This window comes from Pleurodeles waltl, chromosome 3_1 (assembly GCF_031143425.1).
Source record: "Pleurodeles waltl isolate 20211129_DDA chromosome 3_1, aPleWal1.hap1.20221129, whole genome shotgun sequence".
NCBI lineage: Eukaryota > Metazoa > Chordata > Amphibia > Caudata > Salamandridae > Pleurodeles > Pleurodeles waltl.
Genome location: NC_090440.1, coordinates 31,250,231 through 31,274,164, shown reverse-complemented (window position 1 = coordinate 31,274,164; position 23,934 = coordinate 31,250,231). Strand labels below are relative to the sequence as shown.

The 23,934-nt window shown below is 42.4% G+C and overlaps 1 protein-coding gene across 3 annotated transcripts in view; it reads right to left on the bottom strand.

The window, feature by feature from the left end:
- LOC138283723 (astacin-like metalloendopeptidase) overlaps window positions 1-23,934 on the bottom strand; it is a 167,276-nt gene that overhangs the window by 79,251 nt on the left and 64,091 nt on the right. For all 3 annotated transcript variants that reach the window (XM_069221767.1, XM_069221766.1, XM_069221768.1), the window contains exons 3-4: window positions 21,615-21,645; window positions 24-161 (exon numbers count right to left, since the gene is read on the bottom strand). In XM_069221767.1, coding sequence (XP_069077868.1) covers window positions 24-161; window positions 21,615-21,645 — 169 coding nt within the window. The remainder of the gene's footprint in view (window positions 1-23; window positions 162-21,614; window positions 21,646-23,934) is intronic.

Sequence of the window (23,934 nt, the reverse complement as noted above, 5' to 3'; positions counted from 1 at the left end):
CTCTAGTACCAAAACATACTTACTGTAACTGCTGAGAGTGTAGGGCACTTTAACAGTTCCATGATTGGATTTGGGCCAAAGGCACCTGTTGTCTGGACAAACCATGGCACTGCGGCGATGTTTTATGGAAATTCCTCCTACATGTAGCCACTGTATGCTATCTAAATTGAGAACAGATGCATCATGTGATGGAATTAAAGTTCTCAATTGAACAGTTGGCAATAGAAAATAACTTGATTGTTCTACAGATCTATTCATAATCCCAATGATATACAATGAATACAGGGGTATTTGTCCAGGACAGTGAGAGTGAAGGTGTCTGGGACAGTGGTGGAAAGGTGCAGAGTATGGGAAAGAAAGTAGGAGAGATATGGGTACTCGACGTGAGGGCAGGATTCATTCTCTACCAATGAGGGTGAAGGTGTGTCTACTCTACAGCCAAGGAACATGTTTGTGTAGGTGAACATTTGAAAGAGAAGGGTATGTATGTGAACGCCTAAGGAAGAGGTCTGGGTCGCTGACAATGAGTGTAGAATCCACTTTGTTTCAGGTTCCATTTTGTGACACTTAATAGGAACATGCAGAACGTTTAAAGGTCTGATGTTCTGTGCTGAGCTTGAAGAACCCGCAAGACCATAAGAAATGACTGAAATAACATGTGCCCACGTGTCAATCTGCCACTTTGCTTCATTTGCGTATGTCATATCATGTCCTAATATAGTTAAATGTCTGCTGTTGAATAGCGATTGGATACATGTTTGGGAACCCCCAACACCAGGAAATGCTTGGTTGGCTCTGTTAAATAGACAAGATATATCTAACTGAATAAAAAACAGTATGTGAATCACTGTGCTTTGACCCAACTCTGCACAGAGGCTGCCTCCACACCATGTTTTTGGTAAGGTATTATTTTGAACTTTATTGCATATTTGTTTTATTAAGTAGTATGTTTCTACATGAGCATGAGGGGACAAGACAGAGAGTGGGCATGATTGTGAGGTGCTGGGTGTGTGCCTTTGATTTAGGGAGGAAATGTTTGCATGTGAGAGTGGGTGATTGGAGGGTGTGCATGGGGTGAGATGTGGCTAAGTAGCTAGAGCTGCTGACTTTGGAAGCTGCGGACCTAGGGTTGAATCCTGGCTTCAGTGCTTGGCTCAACACTGTATAATCCTGGGCAAATCATTTATTCTTCTTGTGTCTAAAAATGTCAAATATATTTGTGTAATCCCCACTAGATGTGCACGATCTCGTAGACTGTCTTCCAGTCCTCCATGTAAAGTACTGCGCTCCATTGCTTCCTAGCTAGTTTTCTACTATTTTAATACCAATATATACACCGTGAAGGCATTAGATGTGATGGTGATGAAGCAGGAAAAAGAAAGACTAACAAACCTTCATATATCATGTAACAAAATCGTATAAGACAATGTGATTTTAGCAAAGAAAAATAATGTATGCAGAAAATGTGCCCACGAAGTAGATCGCCATTAGTATACACAAGCTTAATTAATCATGAAAAACTGACAAAATGTATTAGTGTGTCATAATTGCAGCTATATTCTATGATTTTCTCGTTAAACTGTTATATGCTTAGCTTACATTTAGCAGAGGCTTTGGCCTAGTTGCCTGGTCTCAATTTTAACTGCGTAGTTTTCACTTGTATTAACAAAGATGTGTTTTAAACATTCAAAAGCTGTATTTTTCCAGTAGAATGACTAATACACTTATCTCAAGGTTGCGTGTTAGGCAACTTTCATCCCCTTTGAAGCAAGGTCAGTTTCTGCAGGTGAAGACAATGAAGACACTGATGCAGAATTAATTGGCAAACTTTGTTGCTACTTATGTTCCAAAACTCCAAGGACACCTTATGCGTAGATGAGTATTAAGAGAAAAGACACTATTCATTGGTTAAAGAGAAATCACCCCATGGACCATCCAATGGAAGAAATGAAGAATTTTGAACTTTTCTTACCTAATCCCACCGGACGAAGAGAAGCCAGCCATTTTCTTTGATGCCATTTTGAAGCCAGATTCGAGAAGTCATTTTGATGACACTTTGATGCTTTTTCTCTATCCCAGAGAGAGAGACTTTAAAGAATTCTCACCCTAGAGACTTTAACTTTAAGTTTACTTTGCCTTGCCCATACAATAACATTTGTTCCCCCATTTTCCTTGCTGCTGCAAAGAAAACTTGTCTTAAACTTTGCCCCCCCTTGAAGTCTGCCCCATGCTGATCGAACCAGTACCTGAAGGAGGAAGACTTACCTTGAATGCTGATTGTATTTGGTAATTATAACAAGATAAATGTATTATTCGTTGTATTTTCCTTCTTAGGTACCAACTGCTTATTTTTGACAGAGCCTAAGCTAGTTGTTTTCTAAGTTTATGTTGATTAAATTCATTTTGCATGAAGCCCCACATGCCAATGCTAATCAAAGGTTAGTTGAGGTATTCATTTGATGCACCATGCTGAATTGAAATCTTGTTATGTTGACCGATGTATGCAAATAGTCGTTTTCAGTCACTTTTATTAGTGATTTGCATAGCTATATCAGAGTGTGTGATTATTCTAGCTTTACGTAGGTTGCGTTTCTTCCATCGCTATGGACAGCCAGTAATGTTTGTATATGTGTATCATTTGATTTTGAGACTTACTTACGTTGTGTTAGTTTTGTTAATATAGGGAAATAAACTCATTAACTTTGAATAAAAAGGTGTGGTTATTCATGACTGAAAGGTCATGGTGTGTCTAATTACTGATTTCTGTTTAGCTAATTTGTTGATCGATTATTAAATTGATTATTGGTTATTGATTATAAATGATCATTGGTTACTGATTTGAGGGATCCGACAAATTCTTTGGATGAGGAGAGCTCAACCCCGTCAAAAGGTTCACCGACCTCCGACGTGTCAAAGTATAAGTAATTTACAAGGACTGGACGCGCTATCAGTAGATGGTAGCAGAAGATGGTTTGGCCCTTTGGGACCCCATCCGAACAATAGACGGATTCAAGTTAGAATTTTCTTTAATAAAACAAGTTGGAGAGATGATGATGCCCTAAATCCCCAATGACTTTCCTGGAATCTCGGAGCTTGCGAATGGAGGAAATGGAGGTGTGAGAATATTTTCGGCGTTTCTAGTGACAGTATGAGTGAAGTTAGGGTTTCGCTCTTGCACAGCTTATGCCGCTGATGAATTGTGAAGTTTGTGAGCATTCTAGGGGGTTACGAACTCCAATCAAAATTTTAGAGGAGTGGTACTCCAAAGTGTGAAAGTAGGGAAGTCGTCGAACTTCATATGTGTGTAGCACTTTGTGCAGGAAAAATTATCCACGTGGTTGTTGATGTTGAGACGGGCTCTGAGAGGTCAAGAGACTCCGGAGTATGTTGAAAAGTGTATGAGACACTTGATTGATGTTTTAATTTGTTCGGTTTAATAGGTTGATCGGGCGTGGTCAACAAGTGAGTATGAATATTGAGGAATAAATGAAAATTTTCGACTTTGAGATTTGACGAATTCTAAGTTGCACTAGAATAGTTCACTGATCAGCTGAGAGTAAAGTTTGCAGGTCAAATTTTGCTTGCGAAAGTGGGAAACCGAGAAAGATGGAATAACTGCCGAGGCTAGTGAAAAATCCCTAAGGTTTCTGAAGAGATTGTATTACCTGTCCTGTAGTAAACCGACAGATTTGTTTTCTTCTTTTTGATTAGTGCTTGCGATATATTGCAGAAATTAGTTTTGAGTGAAGCTGAATGAAGGAGGACAAGCCACGAGACTTTGTCAGTCGCAGTGTGTGAGTGTGACCTCACTAGGAGCCGGGCTGGGATAGGTTGCTTGGTGAGAAGGGTCGCGCACGGATTGGACGCAGTCCATGAAGCGCAATTGGTGGGGAAAGGCAAGCGAAGAGTATTCTGGGAATTAAACTCACTTATTGATTACATTTTGAGAAAATAAAAGATGGAAAGATGACATTTTTCAAAGCATTTAAGAGTGCCTTGAGGGGAGATGTATATATTAAAGCAAATGTAGGAGAAGAAACACCGCCTGAGGGTACACCAGCTTACATCGTAATTGAAGAAAAGGGTGTTGCACCATGTCTTTGGTTAAAACAATGGTGTAAATTAACAGAAAAGCATGGAAGTGTGGCGTTTCCTATCCATGGGACGTTTAATCTAAGAGTTTTGGAGAATTTAAGATTTGCGCTATATGACATGAAAATACCTCCAAGACCAGCACAGTTTGAAGCATTAGCAATTTGGGAATAAATGGCTAGAAGGCAACTACAAAAGAAATTTGAGACAAGAGTGAGAAAAGTAGAAAAGACACTAGCGGATGCTAGATGGGATAGTGCTCAAAAGGTTTGGAGATCAGATATATTGCAGGGAATTAAATTGTTTCCAGCAATTACTGACGAAGTAGAGATGGAAAGAAAGAAAGCTACCCATAAAACAAACAGGAGTCAGTCCAAAGATAGAGAAAACAAGAGAAACTCGAAAAGGTCAGACGAATCAGACGATGAGGAATTCATTCTGCAATTGCTAAATGACCGCCCACCACCATATGTAGAAAACGAAAATGGCCCAAGCACTAGTACTGCCCCTCCAGAACCAATACAGGGTACTGTAACACCGAATTTGAGAAAATTGCAGATGCAAAGTAGTCCTGATATGCCTTTTACACAAGAAATACCACAAGTTCAGAGAATATATCCTGACATGACTAAACTGGAACCTGTTAATAACTATCAGCCACAGGTCCAAAGACGCTATTATGATGAGCATAATTTGGAAATAACTTCTAATTTAATGGTGCAGAGAGGACAGAATTACCAAAGACCGACATTGATTCAAACCGAACCAACACAAATTTTGATGCCGCAAAAGCAGATACAAGAAATGCCAAAGTACATTCAAACAACAGAAACACAGTTAGAACATGTGAACAATGATGAACCATAATGTGGGAATTAACGGGCCACAAAATATGGGTAACAGACAGAATCCGGAAGCAATATCTTTGCCTATCACTGTAGGTCCGCCAATACCATTATATATACAAGCAAAGCCAAGTGTATGCGATCAAGGTATAATGACACAGAATGAGACAGGAAGAAGATATATAGAAAATACCCAAGAAATGACTCCCGTAGGAACACTCTCAAATAGATCTGGGTCTTTGTTGGAATTTAGTCCAATTCCAATTTGTGTTCCGTCAACTGTGGTAAGGTCAAATCCACCACTAATAATACCGCAAACCTCAAAAACATAAACATTACAGAAACCATCAGTAGCAGTAGACGTAGATGCTACATTAATGGGACTAAACGCACAACAGTTAACACAATGGTTGAACAGTGTGAATACCCCACAGAGTACACCCAAGGGGAAAGGAGAAGAATATTTGAATCAAATAAGGTTGGGCATGGAAGCAGGTGAACTCGTAGATGGAACGATGGGTCTAAACAGGTTAGAATCATACACAGAAGAAGAGTTGAGATACATTTGCCCTAGAATTACAAGAGAAGTAAGCAGCATACATAAGAGGTTACAAGAAATTGCAGACAGACACAAAATAGACATAAATAAAACCAAGCACTTGAGCAGGAGTTACAGATTAGATTTTGAGGCAAAATATTTTGAACACATGAGGTCTGCAGGAATGAAAACACACCTTAAAGAAATATTGCAAAGCGCGCAGGTTTGGAGATGTTTAGACAAGTGGGAGAGTAGGTGGGTTAAGAAGAAGGATAAGAAGAAAGAAAGTACCCCAGATCAGAATGATAAAATACAACAGAATGGTGATCTCATAACCATGTTACCAATCAGAGAAACAGCAGGAGGAAAACGTATCCATGTGCCATGGCACAGGTGTGATATTCAATCTTTTACGGATGATTGCCCTAAGCTAAGAGTGAAACCGATCGAATGGTAACAACAAACAGATAGATTTGTGAAACTCGCAAAATGTCTTTGGGAAGACCTGAATACTTTATTCGAAATTGTAGTTCCGGCAGATTTGTGGGAAGATTGTAAAAGGGCTGTAGATTGGCCAACAAGTGAACCGGAAAGAGATAAGGACACAGGTGCACCATCTCCTAGGGTAATGAGCATATACCATAAAGTGATTGAGTATCTGAAAACAAAAGTTGCGTCGAAGAATGTAGATTGGCAGAAAATTGACAGAACAGCACAGGAAGTTAAAGAGTCGATACATGCATACTATGAGAGGTTGTTGAAAGCATTTAAAAATTATAGTGGCATGGAAACGATTGAGGCAAAGGACATGCTCCATTTTGTATTCAGATTTGTGGAAGGATTGAGACCCGAAATTAGCCAGATGATTAAAATGCATTTGATTTGTTGGCAGTCAAAATCAATTGATGAAGTGTTGAACTATGCAAAATACTGCAATGATGAGATTGAGACAAAGCAGAAAAGGTTGAAAGAAAAAGTGATGGTGATGCAGATTAGAGCAGCTCAGACAGGTTTGCAAGGTTTCCAACAACAGTTGCCGCAGCAGCAACAGCAGGGAAATGCTATGTTTCAGCCACAGATGAGAGGCAGAGGCCGAGGAGGTTTCGTGAATAATGGTCCTGATTTAAATACTGTCGTAATTCCAAATGGTATACAGGCAATGAAGAAAGTAATGCCATGTCACACGTGCGGAATCGTCGGACATTGGAAACAGGAGTGCCCAATGTTGGTGCAGGAAGGTGTAGGTCAGCAAAACAATGATGTCAATACATTTCAAAATATGAGAGGACCAAAATTGAGAGGTCCAAACCCAAACTTCCCAAATAATGTAAATCAGATGCAAGGTCTACAACCTATACAACAACAGCAGGTGCAAATGCCTCATGTACAAATGGTACAATCACAGCCAATGCAACAGCAGTTTCCTATGGTACCTAATCAGCAATTGCAAGTGCCCTTAGCACCAATGAATCAGCAACAAGTAATGCTTCCTCAACAGGTTACAGTTCAAGGAATTAATCAAAGTAACACAGTACACCAATTCCCGTTAGACAATGAGAATGGAATAAACAATGAATGGGAAGTGAAAGTTCAGATGAGGAGGGAAATTGTATGCTTGCAGCATCTTTGGAAGTTGATCAAAACGGACCATATGTGGAAGGGAGAGTTATGGGTCACAATGTTTCATTTTTGGTTGACACAGGAGCTACACGCTCTACAGTTAGAAGTATCGAAGTACCAAATTTGCCACTTTCAGGGAGAACAGTTCAAGTAGTGGGAGTAGCAAATCGGTATCTGACAAACCCAATTACAGATCCAGTGCAAGTCAAAATTGGTAACTTTCAAGGGTTACATAAATTTGTGGTGTGTGACTTAAGTCCAATATCCCTATTAGGAAGAGATTTATTATGCAAACTAGGATGCTCAAATATGTGCTCACACAATGGAATTACAATTCAGACAAACAGTAATGAGGAAGAAGAGGACAGTTTAGAAGAAGAAGAAGAAATGGAAACTGTTGATGAAGAGTATCCCCAGATTACTCTTTATCCTGTGCTCACTGAAGCAGATATTCCAGCTGATTTACAAGAAACTGTTGTAAAGGAAGTGTGGGATATGATAGGGAAAGAAGTAGGATTGATCAAAGGAGCAGAACCAGTGAAAGTGACTGTAAAACCTAATGTAAATTTTCCTCAGACTACAGAATACCATATGCCACAAGATATTCTCATGAAAGTCGCCCAACTCATTGACGAATTTGTGAAACAGAGAGTATTGAAAGAAGTACTGAGTAGCCCATGTAATTCACCAATCATGGGACTAATAAAACCAAGTGGAAAGGTCCGAATTGTTCAAGATTTGAGAAAAATAAATGACATAATAGTCAAATGTTGTCCCGTAGTACCAAATCCAGCTGTAATAATGTTTCAAATTCTCTGTGATGCAGAGTGGTTCACAGTTGTAGATTTGCCACAAGCATTCTTTTCTGTGCCTCTTCATGAGGACAGACAATTTCTCTTTTGCTTCAAATTCCTGGACAGAGTCTACAGTTGGTGTCGAATTCCTCAAGGGTTTTCGGAATCACCATCAATTTTCAATCAGATTCTAAAGAAAAATCTGGAATCATTGGAATTACCTTTTGAATCAACCTTAGTACAGTATATTGACGATTTACTGATTTCATCCAAAACAGAAAATTACTGTACAGTTGACACTATTGCCCTACTAAATCATTTGGGAAGGAATGGACACAAAGTGTCTCCTTCGAAATTGCAATATTGCCAAAAGAAAGTGAAATATTTGGGTCACCAAATAGAAAAAGAGTCGAGAAAAATCATGAAAGAAAGAATAACGAGTGTACTTCAAATGAGTCCGCCCGAAACAAGAAAAGAGGTGAGAACGTTTTTGGGAATGGTGGGCTACTGTCGCCAATGGATTCCCAATTTCTCAACTCTAGCAAAACCTTTACTGAAACTGACCCAGAAAGATGCGCTGGATGAAATAATGTTGAAAAGAGATGAAATGGATGCCTTTATTGAATTAAAGGAATGCATGTGCAGAGCTCCAGCTTTAGGTATGCCTGATTACACAAAGCCTTTCACATTGTTTTGTCATGAACATCACGTTCATGACAAAACATGCATGTTCCTTGTCTGTCTTGACTCAAGGCCATGGTGGCGTAAACAGACCAGTAGCATATTTTTCAGCTACTTTGGATCTAGTCGCAGCAGCCTTACCAGGATGCTTGCATGCTGCAGCAGCAGTTGGTATGAGCCTGAATCAATGTGAAGGAATAGTGATGGGATATCCTTTAACAGTTATGGTCCCTCACTCAGTCGAAATACTTTTGACACGTTCCCGAACACAGCACATGACTGGTGCTAGGCTTACAAGGTACGAGACAATAAGTTTGGGATTGCCTAATGTGCAGTTAAAAAGATGCACTACATTTAATCCAGCAACTTTGTTTCCTAGCGAAAATGTTGAAATTGAAAATGCAGAAGACATAGAACATGACTGTCTTCAAGTGACTGAATTTTGTACTAAACCAAGACCTGATATCAAAGATACTCGATTGGAAGAAAATGATCAGATTATTTTTGTTGATGGTTCATGTTTAAGAGATGCACTAGGAATATTGAAAGCAGGATATGCAGTATGTACAATAACTGGTGTTCTAGAAGCATCTTGGCTTCAAGGAATTTATTCAGCACAAGTAGCAGAACTAATAGCTCTTACTAGAGCTTGCCAACTTTCGGCATTAATGAAAGTCACCATTTACACTGACAGTCAGTACGGATTCGGAATAGTGCATGACTTTGGACAATTGTGGTCACAAAGAGGCTTTATGACCTCTTCAGGATCACCAGTGAAAAATGGTGAAAGAATAAGAGAGTTGTTACATGCTATCCAATTGCCAGGAGAAGTAGCAGTGGTAAAATGCAGTGCACACTTGAAATCACAAGACTTCGTTTCTTTGGGTAATGGATATGCAGATCAAGTCGCAAGGTTTTGCGCATTGACCTGTATATTGCTCAGAGACGAATGGAATTTGATAAGTGAGCCAGAACTTGAACCAAATGAAGCCTTTGCTCTAAAAGTTGTAGACACAATAGAAGAATTGAAATTCCTACAAAATAATGTTAGTAGAGATGAAAAACTCTCATGGAGTAAATTACAATGCGTAAAAAAACCAGATGATTTGTGGGTTTCAAGTGAAGGGAGATTAGTTTTGCCAGACAGTCTTTTGATGCAAATAGCTAGGCTATATCGTGGACAAGCACACATTGGAAGAGATTCCATGATGAGATTATTCAAAAGTGATTGGTTTAATCCCAAATTTCGGCAAGTTGCTGAAGCAGTTTGCCATTGTTGCGTCATTTGCCAACAAATGAACGCGGGGAAGGGAACCGTAGTAAATTTGAGCCATATTGGAAGAGCAGGTGGGCCGTTCAGCAGGATGCAGAAGGATTTCATTGAGATGCCTATGCATGCAAGCTTGAAATATGTGTTGGTGATTGTGTGTATTTTTAGTCACTGGATTGAAGCATACCCTACACGCAGAAATGACAGTCTCACGGTTGCAAAACTACTCTTGAGAGAACCAATACCACGTTTCGGATTCCCGATCTCTTTAGAATCAGATAGGGGAAGTCACTTCAATATCCAAGTAATCAAATTACTATGTGCAGCACTGAACATTGAACAAAAATTGCATTGTAGCTACCGCCCTGAAGCATCAGGACTAGTGGAGCAAATGAATGGCACACTGAAATCAAGAATGGCAAATATATGTGCATCAACAAACTTGAAATGGCCTGACGCGTTACCTTTGGTGTTAATGTCAATGAGAAACACAACTGATAGAAAAACTGGACTATCACCACATGAAATTCTCATAGGCAGAGCCATGAGACTTCCAGCAGTTCCTGTGAATGCCCTTATAAATATTACAGATGATATGGTATTGGACTACTGCAAAGGTCTGGCTGATGTGGTCCGCTCTTTTTCTCACCAGGTGGAGGCAACCACCTTGCCACAGATCCAAGGTCCAGGACACGCCCTGAAAGCAGGTGACTGGGTTGTGGTAAAGAAGCACGTGAGAAAGTCGTGTTTTGAACCCCGTTGGAAAGGACCTTTCCAAGTGATTCTGACAACTACCACCGCTGTGAAGTGTGAGGGAGTTCCCAACTGGATTCACGCCAGTCACACGAAAAGGGTGACGTGTCCCACAGAAGAGGAAATTGAAGCACTAAAATTACCCACAACTAACAGGAAAGTACCAGGCACTGAGACAGAATGAAGGGAGCCTGAAAGCGAGCAAGAAGAAATTGCGACAGAAGAAATATTCTCGGAGGAAGACGCAGTCGATCCTTTTGAGGACAACAGAGAAAAAGCCTCAGCAGGTTACAAAGATCCTATCTCAGGTGAAGAAGCAGGAGAGCCTAATAAGAGGAGGGTTTTCCCAGAAGCAGACGATACAGGAAAAGAAGGAGAAAACCTGACTGACCTCCCAGGTGAAGGAGACAAGACAGAGCAAAGTGAAATTGTTCCAATTCTTCCAGAATCGGTTGCAGGTCCATCAGGTGAAAACAACGAGAAACGAAGACAAAGCATATGACCAGTGAAATCGAAGAATAAAGAAACATTAAACAAAAACAAATGGCCAAAATTAAAGGCGAAAAGAAAAGAAGTGTCTATCATAACCACATTGAATGAAGAAAAAGACACAGCCAAAGAACAAGACATTAGCGAAAGGGAATCGAAAGGAGATGCAAAATTGAAAAGGAAAAGAATAGCGAGCAGAAGGTATTCTGGTCCAGAATGGGCATACACAGCCACTAACGATTGGTCAGACAAATTTGTATCTCTTAGTCTTGAAAATGAAGAAGCAGAACAACACTTTGGTACTTGAAAAGTGAATTTCATGAACATTACCGGATAAGACATTGATAACCTGATTGACTTTTGAAACCGACTTTGAGACAAAGCTGCTAAACCGATAAGAGACTAAGGCCCTCATTATGACCCTGGCGGTGTTGCACCGCCAGGGCCAACGGGGGCGGGAGCACCGCCGACAGGCCGGCGGTGCTCCCTTGGGCATTCTGACCGCGGTGCTTTGGCCGCGGTCAGAAATGGAAAACCGGCGGTCTCCCGCCGGTTTTCCGTTGCCCATTTGAATCCTCCATGGCGGCGCAGCTCGCTGCGCCGCCATGGGGGATTCTGACACCCCCTACCGCCATCCTGTTCCTGGCGGTTCGCCTGCCAGGAACAGGATGGCGGTAGGGGGTGTCGCGGGGCCCCTGGGGGCCCCTGCAGTGCCCATGCCAATGGCATGGGCACTGCAGGGGCCCCCGTAAGAGGGCCCCGCTAGTATTTCACTGTCTGCATAGCAGACAGTGAAATACGCGACGGGTGCAGTAGCACCCGTCGCACCTTCCCACTCCGCCGGCTCGATTACGAGCCGGCTTCATGGTGGGAAGGTTGTTTTCCCCTGGGCTGGCGGGCGGCCTTTCGGCGGCCGCCCGTCAGCCCAGGGGAAAAGTCAAAATACCCGCCGCGGTCTTGCGACCGCGGTACGGTATTTTGACGGCGGGACTTTGGCGGGCGGCCTCCGCCGCCCGCCAAGGTCCGAATGAGGGCCTAAGCTGCTAAAGAAAACCGTGTGAACTTTGACCTCTTTGATCCTTTGTATATATATCTGCAAATTAGATTTGATCAACTATCTTAAACTTTCTGATTCTCTATAGGTCATGACAGACAATACTACACAAGGACATAAAATGAAATTTTGTAAATACATGTGTATAGGACTAATAATTGCATGTGTACTAATAGTTATGGCAATAATTCTTGGAATGCATGGAAGGAATGAAAGAGACGCGAATGATGCTTCTACTTCTAAAACTACTACAGAATTAACTCCTTTGAAGAAACTCGAGCAAGACGAAAAATATTTATATGACTATACTAACGACAAGAAAGAACTCTCATCAAATGTCTTCTATCGCTTGCTGAGTGAGTATGTCGAGACAATGGACGCGAAAGATTTTTATATATGTACACAAATCCCTACCTCAGTAATAGAAGGGGTGACATATCATAGCATGCCCCTTACGTATGGAATAACATGTAGTTTGTTATTAACCAGATTTTATGGCCAGGAGTATATTCAATACTTCTATTCCAATCATGATGTCGTATTTTCATATGTCCCCATAACTGAGTATTTGAGTAAAGTAGCAAGAGATTATTATATAAAATTAGTTAGAGGTTTCTTTGAACCATTATCACCTTTTTCCACAGTTCACGCTCATAAAGAAAATCTTACATGCTTACTTTCACCCATAGAGAAAAGCTTTTTAGATCAGACTGAATATAGTAGGAAAATGGTAAAGGAAAAATTAGAAAAAGAATTACATAAAAGGACATCTGTAGATAACTATGCTTTTGCCGCAATAAAGACACAAGGGAAACTAGCTTTAGAGGCATTACACATAGGGAAACTTTGTATATATAGACCTAAATCATATTATGACACAATCTTTGTAGAACGAGTGAATGTAAACACGTGTTTTTATTCCAGAGTAAATGGACGTTCATGTTAAATGGACTAGATCCAGCTACTCCAGGGGTATATTATATTTGTGGACTTAATGCCTATTATCGTCTTCCAAAAGGATGGTATGGGAGATGTTATTTGGGAATAGTATTTCCAAAGATTTATCAACTAGACGACTAAATGAAATTTCCAAAGCTGTCTGAAGTGCATCGTATTCAGAAAAGGGAGACAGCTTCCGGTGTGGTAGGAGACATATTTGGAGCAATAATTCCTTCAGTATGAGTTATATTGAATTCAATCAAAATATGAAAGTTGTCTACTATTGTGGATAACATGCTGACAAATTACTCAGGAGCAATGATCCTGATGGATACTGAACTTGCTGCAGAGAGGGCTATGACTCTTCAAAACCGGCTGGCTTTAGACATTCTTTTAGCAAAGAATGGAGGTGTTTGAAAAATGCTTAGTGCACGTCACTGTTGCTCATATATACCAGACAACAGTAAACAAATTAGAAATATGCTTACAAATGTAACTAATGATAGTACAGGTTTGAAAGAATTGAAAGAACCAGGAGTATGGGAAAAAGTTGGAAAAGGATTTGCTTCTGTGGTAAATTGGTTCAGCAACATTTGGAACAGAATATTATTGAAAATAGTAAAAGGAATATTAATAATACTAATTTGCTTAATAGGTATTTGGGGAATATGGAAAGCTATTAAAATATTGAAATCAAGAAACAAGAGAAGAATTGAAAAGAACAAAAAGAAATGGTAAAATTATACAGGGAAAAATCAAAGGGAGTAAAAAGGAAAAGGGAAATGATTGAAATGCAAAATTATTAAAACAGAATTTTAATGAAATAAAATTTGTGATGGAAGATTTAATGTGATGACATAATTAGTCATCAGAGGAGGGATTGATGAAGCAGGAAAAAGAAAGACTAACAAACATTCATATATCATGTAACAAAATCGTATAAGACAATGTGATTTTAGCAAAGAAAAATAATGTATGTAGAAAATGTGCCTATGAAGTAGATCGCCATTAGTATAAACAAGCTTAATTAATCATGAAAAACTGACAAAATGTATTAGTGTGTCATAATTGCAGCTATATTCTATGATTGTCTCGTTAAACTGTTATATGCTTAGCTTAAATTTAGCAGAGGCTTTGGCCTAGTTGCCTGGTCTCAATTTTAACTGCGTAGTTTTCATTTGTATTAACAAAGACGTGTTTTAAACCTTTAAAAGCTGTATTTTTCCAGTAGAATGACTAATACACTTATCTCAAGGTTGCGTGTTAGGCAACTTTCATCCCCTTTGAAGCAAGGTCCGTTTCTGCAGGTGCAGACAATGAAGACACTGATGCAGAATTAATTGGCAACTTTGTTGCTACTTATGTTCCAAAACTCCAAGGACACCTTATGTGTAGATGAGTATTAAGAGAAAAGACACTATTCATTGGTTAAAGAGAAATCACCCCATGGACCCTCCAATGAAAGAACCTGAAGAATTTGGAACTTTTCTTACTTAATCCCACCGGACGAAGAGAAGCCAGCCATTTTCTTTGATGCCATTTTGAAGCCAGATTCGAGAAGCCATTTTGATGACACTTTGATGCTTTTTCTCTATCCCAGAGAGACTTTAAAGAATTTTCACCCTAGAGACTTTAACTTTAATTTTACTTTGCCTTGCCCATACAATAACTTTTGCTCCCCCATTTTCCTTGCTGCTGCAAGGAAAACTTGTCTTAAACTTTGCCCCCCCTTGAAGACTGCCCCATGCTGATCGAACCAGTACCTGAAGGATGAAGACTTACCTTGAATGCTGATTGTATTTGGTAATTATAACAAGATAAATGTATTATTCGTTGTATTTTCCTTCTTAGGTACCAACTGCTTATTTTTGACAGAGCCTAAGCTAGAAGTTTTCTAAATTTATGTTGATTAAATTCATTTTGCATGAAGCCCCACATGCCAATGCTAATCAGATGTTAGTTGACGTATTCATTTGAATGCACCATGCTGAATTAAAATCTCGTTATGCTGACCGATGTATACAATTAGTAAATTTCAGTTACTTTTATTAGTGATTTGCATAGCTATATCAGAGTGTGTGATTATTCTAGCTTTACGTAGGTTCTGTTTCTTCCGTCGCTATGGACAGCCAGTAATGTTCGTATACGTGTATCATTTGATTTTGAGACTTACTTACGTTGTGTTCGTTTTGTTAATATAGGGAAATAAACTCATTAACTTTGAATAAACAGGTGTGGTTATTCATGACTGAAAGGTCATGGTGTGTCTAATTACTGATTTCTGTTTAGCTAATTTGTTGATCGATTATTAAATTGATTATTGATTATTGAACATGAATGATCATTGGTTACTGATTTGAGGGATCCGACAAATTCTTTGGAAGAGGAGAGCTCAACCCGGTCAAAAGGTTCACCGACCTCCGGCGTGTCCAAGTATAAGTAATTTACAAGGACTGGGCGCGCTATCAATGGACAAGTGTCTTTTTGTAAGTGAGGGGCAAATATATTGTCTAAGTGCCCCAGGGATGCAGTGGGTGTAAGTATGTCCATATTAAAGCAGGAGCACTTCCTTATTACTGCATTACTGCAGGGGCACTTCTGTATTACAGCAGGAGCACTTTTGTATTACTGCAGGTGCACTTCTGTATTAAAGCAGGGACACGTCCGTATTACAGAAGAAGCACTTTTGTATTACTGCAGGAGCACTTCTGTATTACTGCAGGGGCACTTCTGTATTAGTGCAGGAGACCTCTGTACTACTTCAGGGGCACGTCCGTATTACAGCAGGGGCCCTTCTGGATTACTGCAGGAGCACATCCGTATTACAGCAGGAGCCCTTTTGTATTACTGCAGGAGCACTTCTGTATTACTGCAGGGGCACTTCTGTATTACTGAAGGAGCACTTCTGTATTACTGCAGGGGCACATCCGTATTACAGCAGGAGCACTTCTGTATTACTGCAGAGGGTCTACTATATTACTGCAGGGGCACTTCTGTATTACTGCAGGAGCACATCAGTATGACTGCAGGGGCACTTCTGTATTACTGCAGGAGTACTTCTGTATTACTGCAAGGGCACTTCTGTATTACTGGAAAGGCACTTCTGTATTACTGCAGGAGCACTTCTGTATTACTGCAAGCGCACTTCTCTATTATTGCAAGGGCACTTCTGTATTTCTGCAAGGGCACATCCGTATTACTTCAGGAGCACTTCTGCATTACAGCAGGAGCACTTCTGTATTACTGCAGGAGCACATCAGTATGACTGCAGGGGCACTTCTGTATTACTGCAGGAGTACTTCTGTATTACTGCAAGGGCACTTCTGTATTACTGGAAAGGCACTTCTGTATTACTGCAGGAGCACTTCTGTATTACTGCAAGGGCACTTCTCTATTAATGCAAGGGCACTTCTGTATTTCTGCAAGGGCACATCTGTATTACTTCAGGAGCACTTCTGCATTACAGCAGGAGCACTTCTGTATTACTGCAGGAGCACATCTGTATGACTGCAGGGGCACTTCTGTATTACAGCAGGGGTACTTCTGTATTACAGCAGGGACACTTCTGTATTACTGCTGGAGTACTTCTGTATTACTGCAAGGGCACTTCTGTATTACTACAGGAGCACTTCTGTATTACTTCAGGAGCACTTCTGTATTACTGCAGGGGCACTTTTGTATTATAGCAATAGCACTTCTGTATTACTGCAGCAGCACTTCTGTATTACTGCAGGGTCACTTCTGTATTACAGCAGGAACACTTCTGTATTAGTGCAGGAGCACTTCTGTATTACTGCAGGAGTACTTCTGTATTACTGCAAGGGCACTTCTGTATTACTACAGGAGCACTTCTGTATTACTGCAGAAGCACATCTGTATGACTGCAGGGGCACTTCTGTATTACAGCAGGGACACTTCTGTATTACTGCAGCAGCACTTATGTATAACTGCAGGAGCACTTTTGTATTACAGCAGGAACACTTCTGTATTATTGCAAAGAGAACTTCTGTATTACTGCAGGGGCATGTCCGTATTACAGCAGGAGAGCTTCTATATTACTGCAGGAGCACTTCTGTATTACTGGAGGGGCACATCTGTATTACTGCAGGGGCATGTCCGTATTACAGCAGGAGCACTTCTATATTACTGCAGGTGCACTTCTGTATTACTGCAGGGGCACTTCTGTATTACAGCAGGAGCACTTCTGTATTACTGCAGGGGCACTTCTGTATTACTCCAGGGGCACTTCTATATTTCTGCAGGGGCACTTCTGTATTGCTACGGGGTGGTTATACAACAGCATACAGTTGTCTAATCTTGCTCTAGAAGGGAAGGTGACATGTTGGGGTAGTTGTGCATGTCTGGGGGGCATGTGAAAGGATGGAATGCAGTTTCTGAGTGATTATTTGGGAGGATATGTAGGTATCCCTGTGACATCTGCGGCCTGCCTGTAGGAAAGTACCATCTTGCCTGGCATGTTACCCCCATTTTTACATGTATGTCTGTTTGTTTTTGCCTGCCTCACTGGGATCCTGCTAGCCAGGACCCCAGTGCTCATAGTTTGTGGCCTGAATGTGTATAACTGTGTAGTGACTAACTGTGTCACTGAGGCTCTGCTAATCAGAACCTCAGTGGTTATGCTCTCTCTGCCTTTAAAATTGTCACTATAGAATAGTGACCACTTTTACCAATTTCAATTGGCATACTGGAACACCCATATAATTCCCTAGTATATGGTACCTAGGTACCCAGGGTATTAGGGTTTCAGGAGATCCCTATGGGCTGCAGCATTTCTTTTGCCACCCATAGGGAGCTCAGACAAACCTTTACTTAGGACTGCCACTGCAGCCTGAGTGAAATAATGGACACGTTATTTCACAGCCATTTTCACTGCACTTAAGTAACTTATAAGTCACCTTTATGTCTATCCTTCACTTGCTGAAGGTTAGGTGCAAGGTTACATAGTGTGAGGGCACCCTTGCATTAGCAAAGGTGCCCCCACATAGTTCAGGGCCATTTCCCTGGACTTTGTGAGCACGGGGATACCATTACACATGTGCACTATATATAGGTCAATACCTATATGTAGCTTCACAATGGTAACTCCGAATATGGCCATGTAACATGTCTAAGATCATGGAATTGACCCCCCATGCCAAATCTGGTATTGGGGAGCCAATTCCATGCATCCCGAGAGCTCCACTATGGACCCCCGGTACTGCCAAACCAGCTCTCTGGGGTTTTCTCTGCAGCTACCGCTGCTGCCACCCCACGGACAGGGTTCTGCCCTCCTGGGGTATGGGCATCCCAGTCCCAGGGAGACAGAACAAAGCATTTCCTCTGGGAGCAGGGTGTTACACCCTCTCTCTTTGGAAATAGATGTTAAAGGCTTGGGAGGGGTAGTCTCTCCCAGCCTCTGGAAATGCTTCGAAGAGCACAGATGGTGCCCTCCTTGCATAAGCCAGTCTACACCGGTTTAGGGAACCCCAGTCCCTGCTCTAGCGCGAAACTGGACAAAGGACAGGGAGGCGACCACTCCCCTGTCCATCACCACCCCAGGGGTAGTGCCCAGAGCTCCTCCAGTGTGTCCCAGACCTCTGCCATCTTGTTTCCAGAGGTGGGAGGGCACTCTGGAGGCCTCTGAGTGGCCAGTGCCAGCAGGTGACGTCAGAGACCCCGCCTGATAGGTGCTTACCTGACTAGGTGGCCAATCCTCCTCTGAGGGCTATTTAGGGTCTCTCCAGTGGGCTTTTCCTCAGGTACCGACTTGCAAGAATCCAGCAGGACTCCTCTGCACTTCTCTCTTCGACTTCTGCCAAGGATTGACCGCAGACTGCTCCAGGACGGCTGCAAAACTGCAACAAAGTAGCCAGAAGACTACCAGCGACATTGTAGCACCTAATCCTGCCGGCTTTCTCGACTGTTTCCTGGTGGTGCATGCTCTGAGGGCTGCCTGCCTTCACCCTGCACTGGAAGCCACAAAGAAATCTCCTGTGGGTCAACTGAATCTTCCCCCTGCTTCAGCAGGCACCAAACTTCAGCTTCACCGGTACTCTAGGTCCCCTCTCATCCTGAGGAGCATGGCCCCTGCAACACAGGTGGTGGACCCAAGTGACCCAGACTGTCCAGTGGTCCAACTGTCCAAATTTGGAGGAGGTAAGTCCTTGCCTCGCCTCTCCAGACAGTAATCCTGTGCACTGCGTGAACTGCAGCTACAAGGGCTTCTGTGCACATTTCCAAGAAATCCTGCATGCACAGCCGAGCCTAGGTCCCCAGCACTCTGTCCTGCGATGCTCAGCTCCCTGAGTTGATCTTTGGTATTGTGGGACCTCTTTTTGCAGTGTTGAAACAACAGCCGTGTTCAGACTTTTTGAACCCGTGTTCAAGGACTTCTGGGGGTGCTTCCTGCTTGCGCATGGGCTCTCTACGTTGCTGAGGGCCCTCTGTGTCTTCTCTCCCAAGTAACAACATCCTGGTCCCTCCTGGGCCCGGGCAGCTCCCTTTTTCTCCAACATTGACTCTTGCAGCTAGAAAGGCTTGTTTGCGGTATTTGGCCAAGAAAACAACTCTACACGCCGTGGGACATCTTCTGCATGAAGAACTTCCTACCTCCTTTCGTTGTTGCAAAACCTGCAGCTTCTTACAACCTGAGGCAGCCATTTTCATACTCGACTCCTCCCTCACCATGTCTAAACAGGTCAACGCAGTTTCCTCCTCCTGCTACAATACACTCTGCATTCTCCGTAGGATCTAAAAGGGGATCCCGACAGAAACAATAAGAACAGTGACACAGGCCCTCGTCAGCAGCAGGCTAGACTACAGCAACACACTCTACACAGGCATCCCAGCGAAGGACCTACTACGCCTCCAACGCATCCAAAACGCCTCCGCCCGGCTGATCCTCGACATACCCCGCCACAGCCACATCTCTCACTACCTGAGAAACCTTCACTGGCTCCCCATGGACAAGAAGATCACTTTCAAGCTTCTTACCCACGCTCACAAAGCGCTCCACGACACCGGGCCAGCCTACCTGAACAACAGACTCAGCTTCTACACCCCCACCCGTCAGCTCCGCTCCACAAACCTCGCCCTCGCCACCGTTCCCTGCATCTGAAGGAAGACCTCCGGCGGCAGATCCTTCTCACACCTCGCCGCCAAAACCTGGAACAGCCTCCCTACCAACCTGCGACAGACCCACCTTCAGAAGACTCCTCAAGGCCTGGCTATTTGATCAGTAACAACAGCCCTCCTCACCCCCCAGCGCCTTGAAACCCTCACGGGTACGTAGAGCGCTTTATAAATCCAATGATTGATTGATTGATTTTGCACCTTCATCTGGGGTTTGGTGGGCTCCTGCCCCAGCTGGACACTTTAGCGACTCTTGGTTTTTGTCCCCTTCCTTTGCAGGTCTTCAGGTTCAGGAATCCGTCTTCAGTGCTTTGCAGTCTGTTGTGGCCCTTGCAAAATCCTTTATCACAACTTTAGTGTGTTTTTGGGGAAATAGTAGTACTTTACTCCTACTTTCCATGGTCTTGGTGTGGGGTATCTTTTACACCCTTAGTGTTTTCTTACACTCCCAGCGACCCTCTACACACTACACTAGCCTAGGGGTCAATTTGTGGTTCGCATTCCACTTTCTTAGTATATGGTTTGTGTTGCCCCTAGGCCAATTGCATCCTATTGTATTCTACAGTGTTTGCACTACTTACTGACTGTTTTACTTACCTGATTTGGTTTGTTGTGTATATTTTGTGTATGTTACTTACCTCCTAAGGGAGTATATCCTCTGAGATATGTATTTGCACATTGTCACTAAAATAAAGTACCTTTATTTTTAGTAACTATGGGCCAGATGTACCAAAGGATATTACCCATTCTGTGTCTATGGGAAAAAGCTTTCGTACTTATGGCCCTATGAGTATTGTCTTTCTTATGATATAGTACCTATATGATATAAGTGGTATTGCATGAGCTTTGCATGTCTCCTAGTTCAGCCTTGGCTGCTCTGCTATAACTACCTTTATCAACCTAAGCTGCTAGAACACTACTACACTCTACTAATAAGGGATTACTGGACCTGGCACAAGGTGTAAGTACCAATGCTACCCACTATAAGCCAGGCAGCCTCCTACACTGCCTGGGGATTATGTTGCCCTGAGTAGCTGCTAAACTACTAAATATTTTCCAACTATCTCATTGCGTTGTTTTCATGGCTAAAGAAGGATGCCTATGAACCATCGTTGAGGTACAATCTGCCAGAAACATGGTTGCCTTGGAGGACACACTGTTCATCCCAAAGCTTTTCCATGGCTAACAGCAGTAGCTAACAACTCCTGTCTCAACTCTATGTTTTAAGTGGGTGTAGGTGAGTTTGTGTCACTGCACGTGTCACCTCTTTGCTGATGATGTCAACGTCTTGACTTCAGGTGGTGTTCATCATCTGGAAGAAAAGGCACATTTCCAGTCCTATCAGGACAGAACCTGTCAACCACGTACACATTCACACTCAGCACTGAGGGGCCCCCATGTTACTTACGGTTCTGGGTCACCAGCTTTTCAAGGAATCTCTGAAGAAAGAAAGAAATTTAAATGGTAACATATTTGTATTTATTGTAATAATGTTTGAAGAGCAGAAGAGACAAATATTAACATTACTTCATGTAATTTTTGATGTCTAAGGACCTATGATTTGCCTTCACATTTCTTATTGTTGCTGATCTCGTTTTGTTGACCGTAGTACCTGCTAACCAGTGCTAAAGTGCATGTGCTCATTCCTTAAAACATGATGACATTGGCATATCCCCAATTGGCATATTTAATAATGTATTAATTCTTAGTAAGGTGGTACTCTATGTACCCTGGGCCTATAAATTAATGCTTACATGCAACTACTGGGCTTGCAGCACTTATTGTGTCATTCATTTAAACATGTCTCAGGCCTGCCATTGCAGCCTCTGTGTACAGTTTTTAAACTGCCTTTTCAACCTGGCTAAAAAAAACTTTTGCCAAACCCAAATCTTCTGTTTTTTAATACATGGAAGTCACCCCGAGGGTAGGCCCTGGACAGCCCAGATGACAGGGTCCAGTGTATTTAAAAGGTTGGACATGTACTTTTAAGTTCACATGTCCAGGTAGTGAAAAACTCTCAAATTTGTTTTTCTTCGCTGCAAGGCCTACCTCTCCCATAAGATAACATTGGAGTTCCTTTATTACATTTGTAAAGTTGCAACTGGGGAAGGGTGATTAGTTCATGTTTGGTGTCTTTGGAACAGGAATGAAAAATCCTCTCTTATGGTAAGGTAGGATTTTTTTAGAAAGCTGGCATTTTCTTACCGTAGCTATTTGGTGCTTGTAGCCTGTCTCTAAGTCGCATGACTGGGTGTAGCTGACAGTTGGGCTTTGTGTATTTCTCCTACACAGCCACACACAATAGAGAGCTTAGGATGAGCCACTACTGCCAGGATGTGAGGGCGGAGCTTAGCCCAGCACTACTTGCACTAAAATAGGCTGTGTCCTGCCTCCACCACAGGGCTGCATACCCCATGTAGTTAGTCTGGTGCCAGGGCAGGGAAGTAAGGAAGCCTGTGGACTTCAAAGGGAAACCTTTAGAAGCTTCTCCCACTTTAAAGGAAGGTCCAGGAATAAATATTGAACCTTAAACATCAGCTCTTGAGTACATTGCTGGAAGTGAACAGACTCTGCCAGGAAGGAGGACTACTGTGTTGTTAAAAGGACTGCCACTCTGGTACACTGCTGCTCTGAAGGACTGTTACTTTGCTGTGCATACTTGCTGCCTGATGCCCTCCTGCCTGGGTGAGGACTGGACCTGCATCTGTTGAACCTAGGATATCAGAGTGACTCCATGGGCTAGTTGACTGGCTTCCTGACTAGAGCCTCAGGGACAGAGGCTCCTACTACCTTGACTCTGCACATGGACCTGCCATTGGTGAAGTCCAACCCTGCCAAGTGGTGCCACCCCAGAGTTGGACAGAAGGTGTTCTGCACGCCCATCTGTGGATCCAGCAGAACCAACACTTCTTGTCTACTGTGATGCAAAATCCTTAGCAGAACCGGGGCATTTCCTCTGCTGCGAGCATTGTCGGAGCGCAAGAACTCTGCATCAACTTCACAGCCTGCATCGAACCACTGCTGCGCGACGACTCACAGACACAAGTTCTCATATAGCAAAACGTTCATCAACAGGATCCTCAATGATGATACAGGACCTTGCACCACAGCTTCGCAGTTCTTAGAACCGACACGTCGCCCCGGCTGTGCAACACTTTGATGATGCAGGACCTCACATCACTCCACAAAAGGGGTCCCTGTAGCCCACCCGTGCTCAATTGGTCAGAATTTGTGAGTTTGTCTTGGTCCCGAGTGACCAGATATCTACAATTGGTGCTTTGTGCCTTTTGGTGCTATTTTGACTGAAATCTTTAAAATTGCATATCTCCAGTTCTACTGATTGGATTTTTGTCATTTTGGTCTTTTTCATTTGTTAAATTCAGCTCTGTTTTCCTAACACTGGCATGAGATCCTTTTGTGGTGTGTCTTCACTATGTTACTGTTTGAAGTGTTGCATAACTACTTTAAACATTGCCTCTGGGTTACACCTGAGGGCTTTGTGCCAAGCTACCCACGGGCTGAGCAGAGGTTAGTTTAGGTTTTGCTTGTGACTTCATCCTGACAAGGATTGTGGTTTCTGCTTGAATAGGGTTCTACCCCCTCAACCATTAACCCAATTTTTTTACAATAGAAAACAGGTAAGTGCAGCAGTGCCAATTACAAACTTCATGTACTACAAGTACCAACTTCAGTCCCAGTTGCAGGCTCGAGGCAGAACAGTCAAAGGT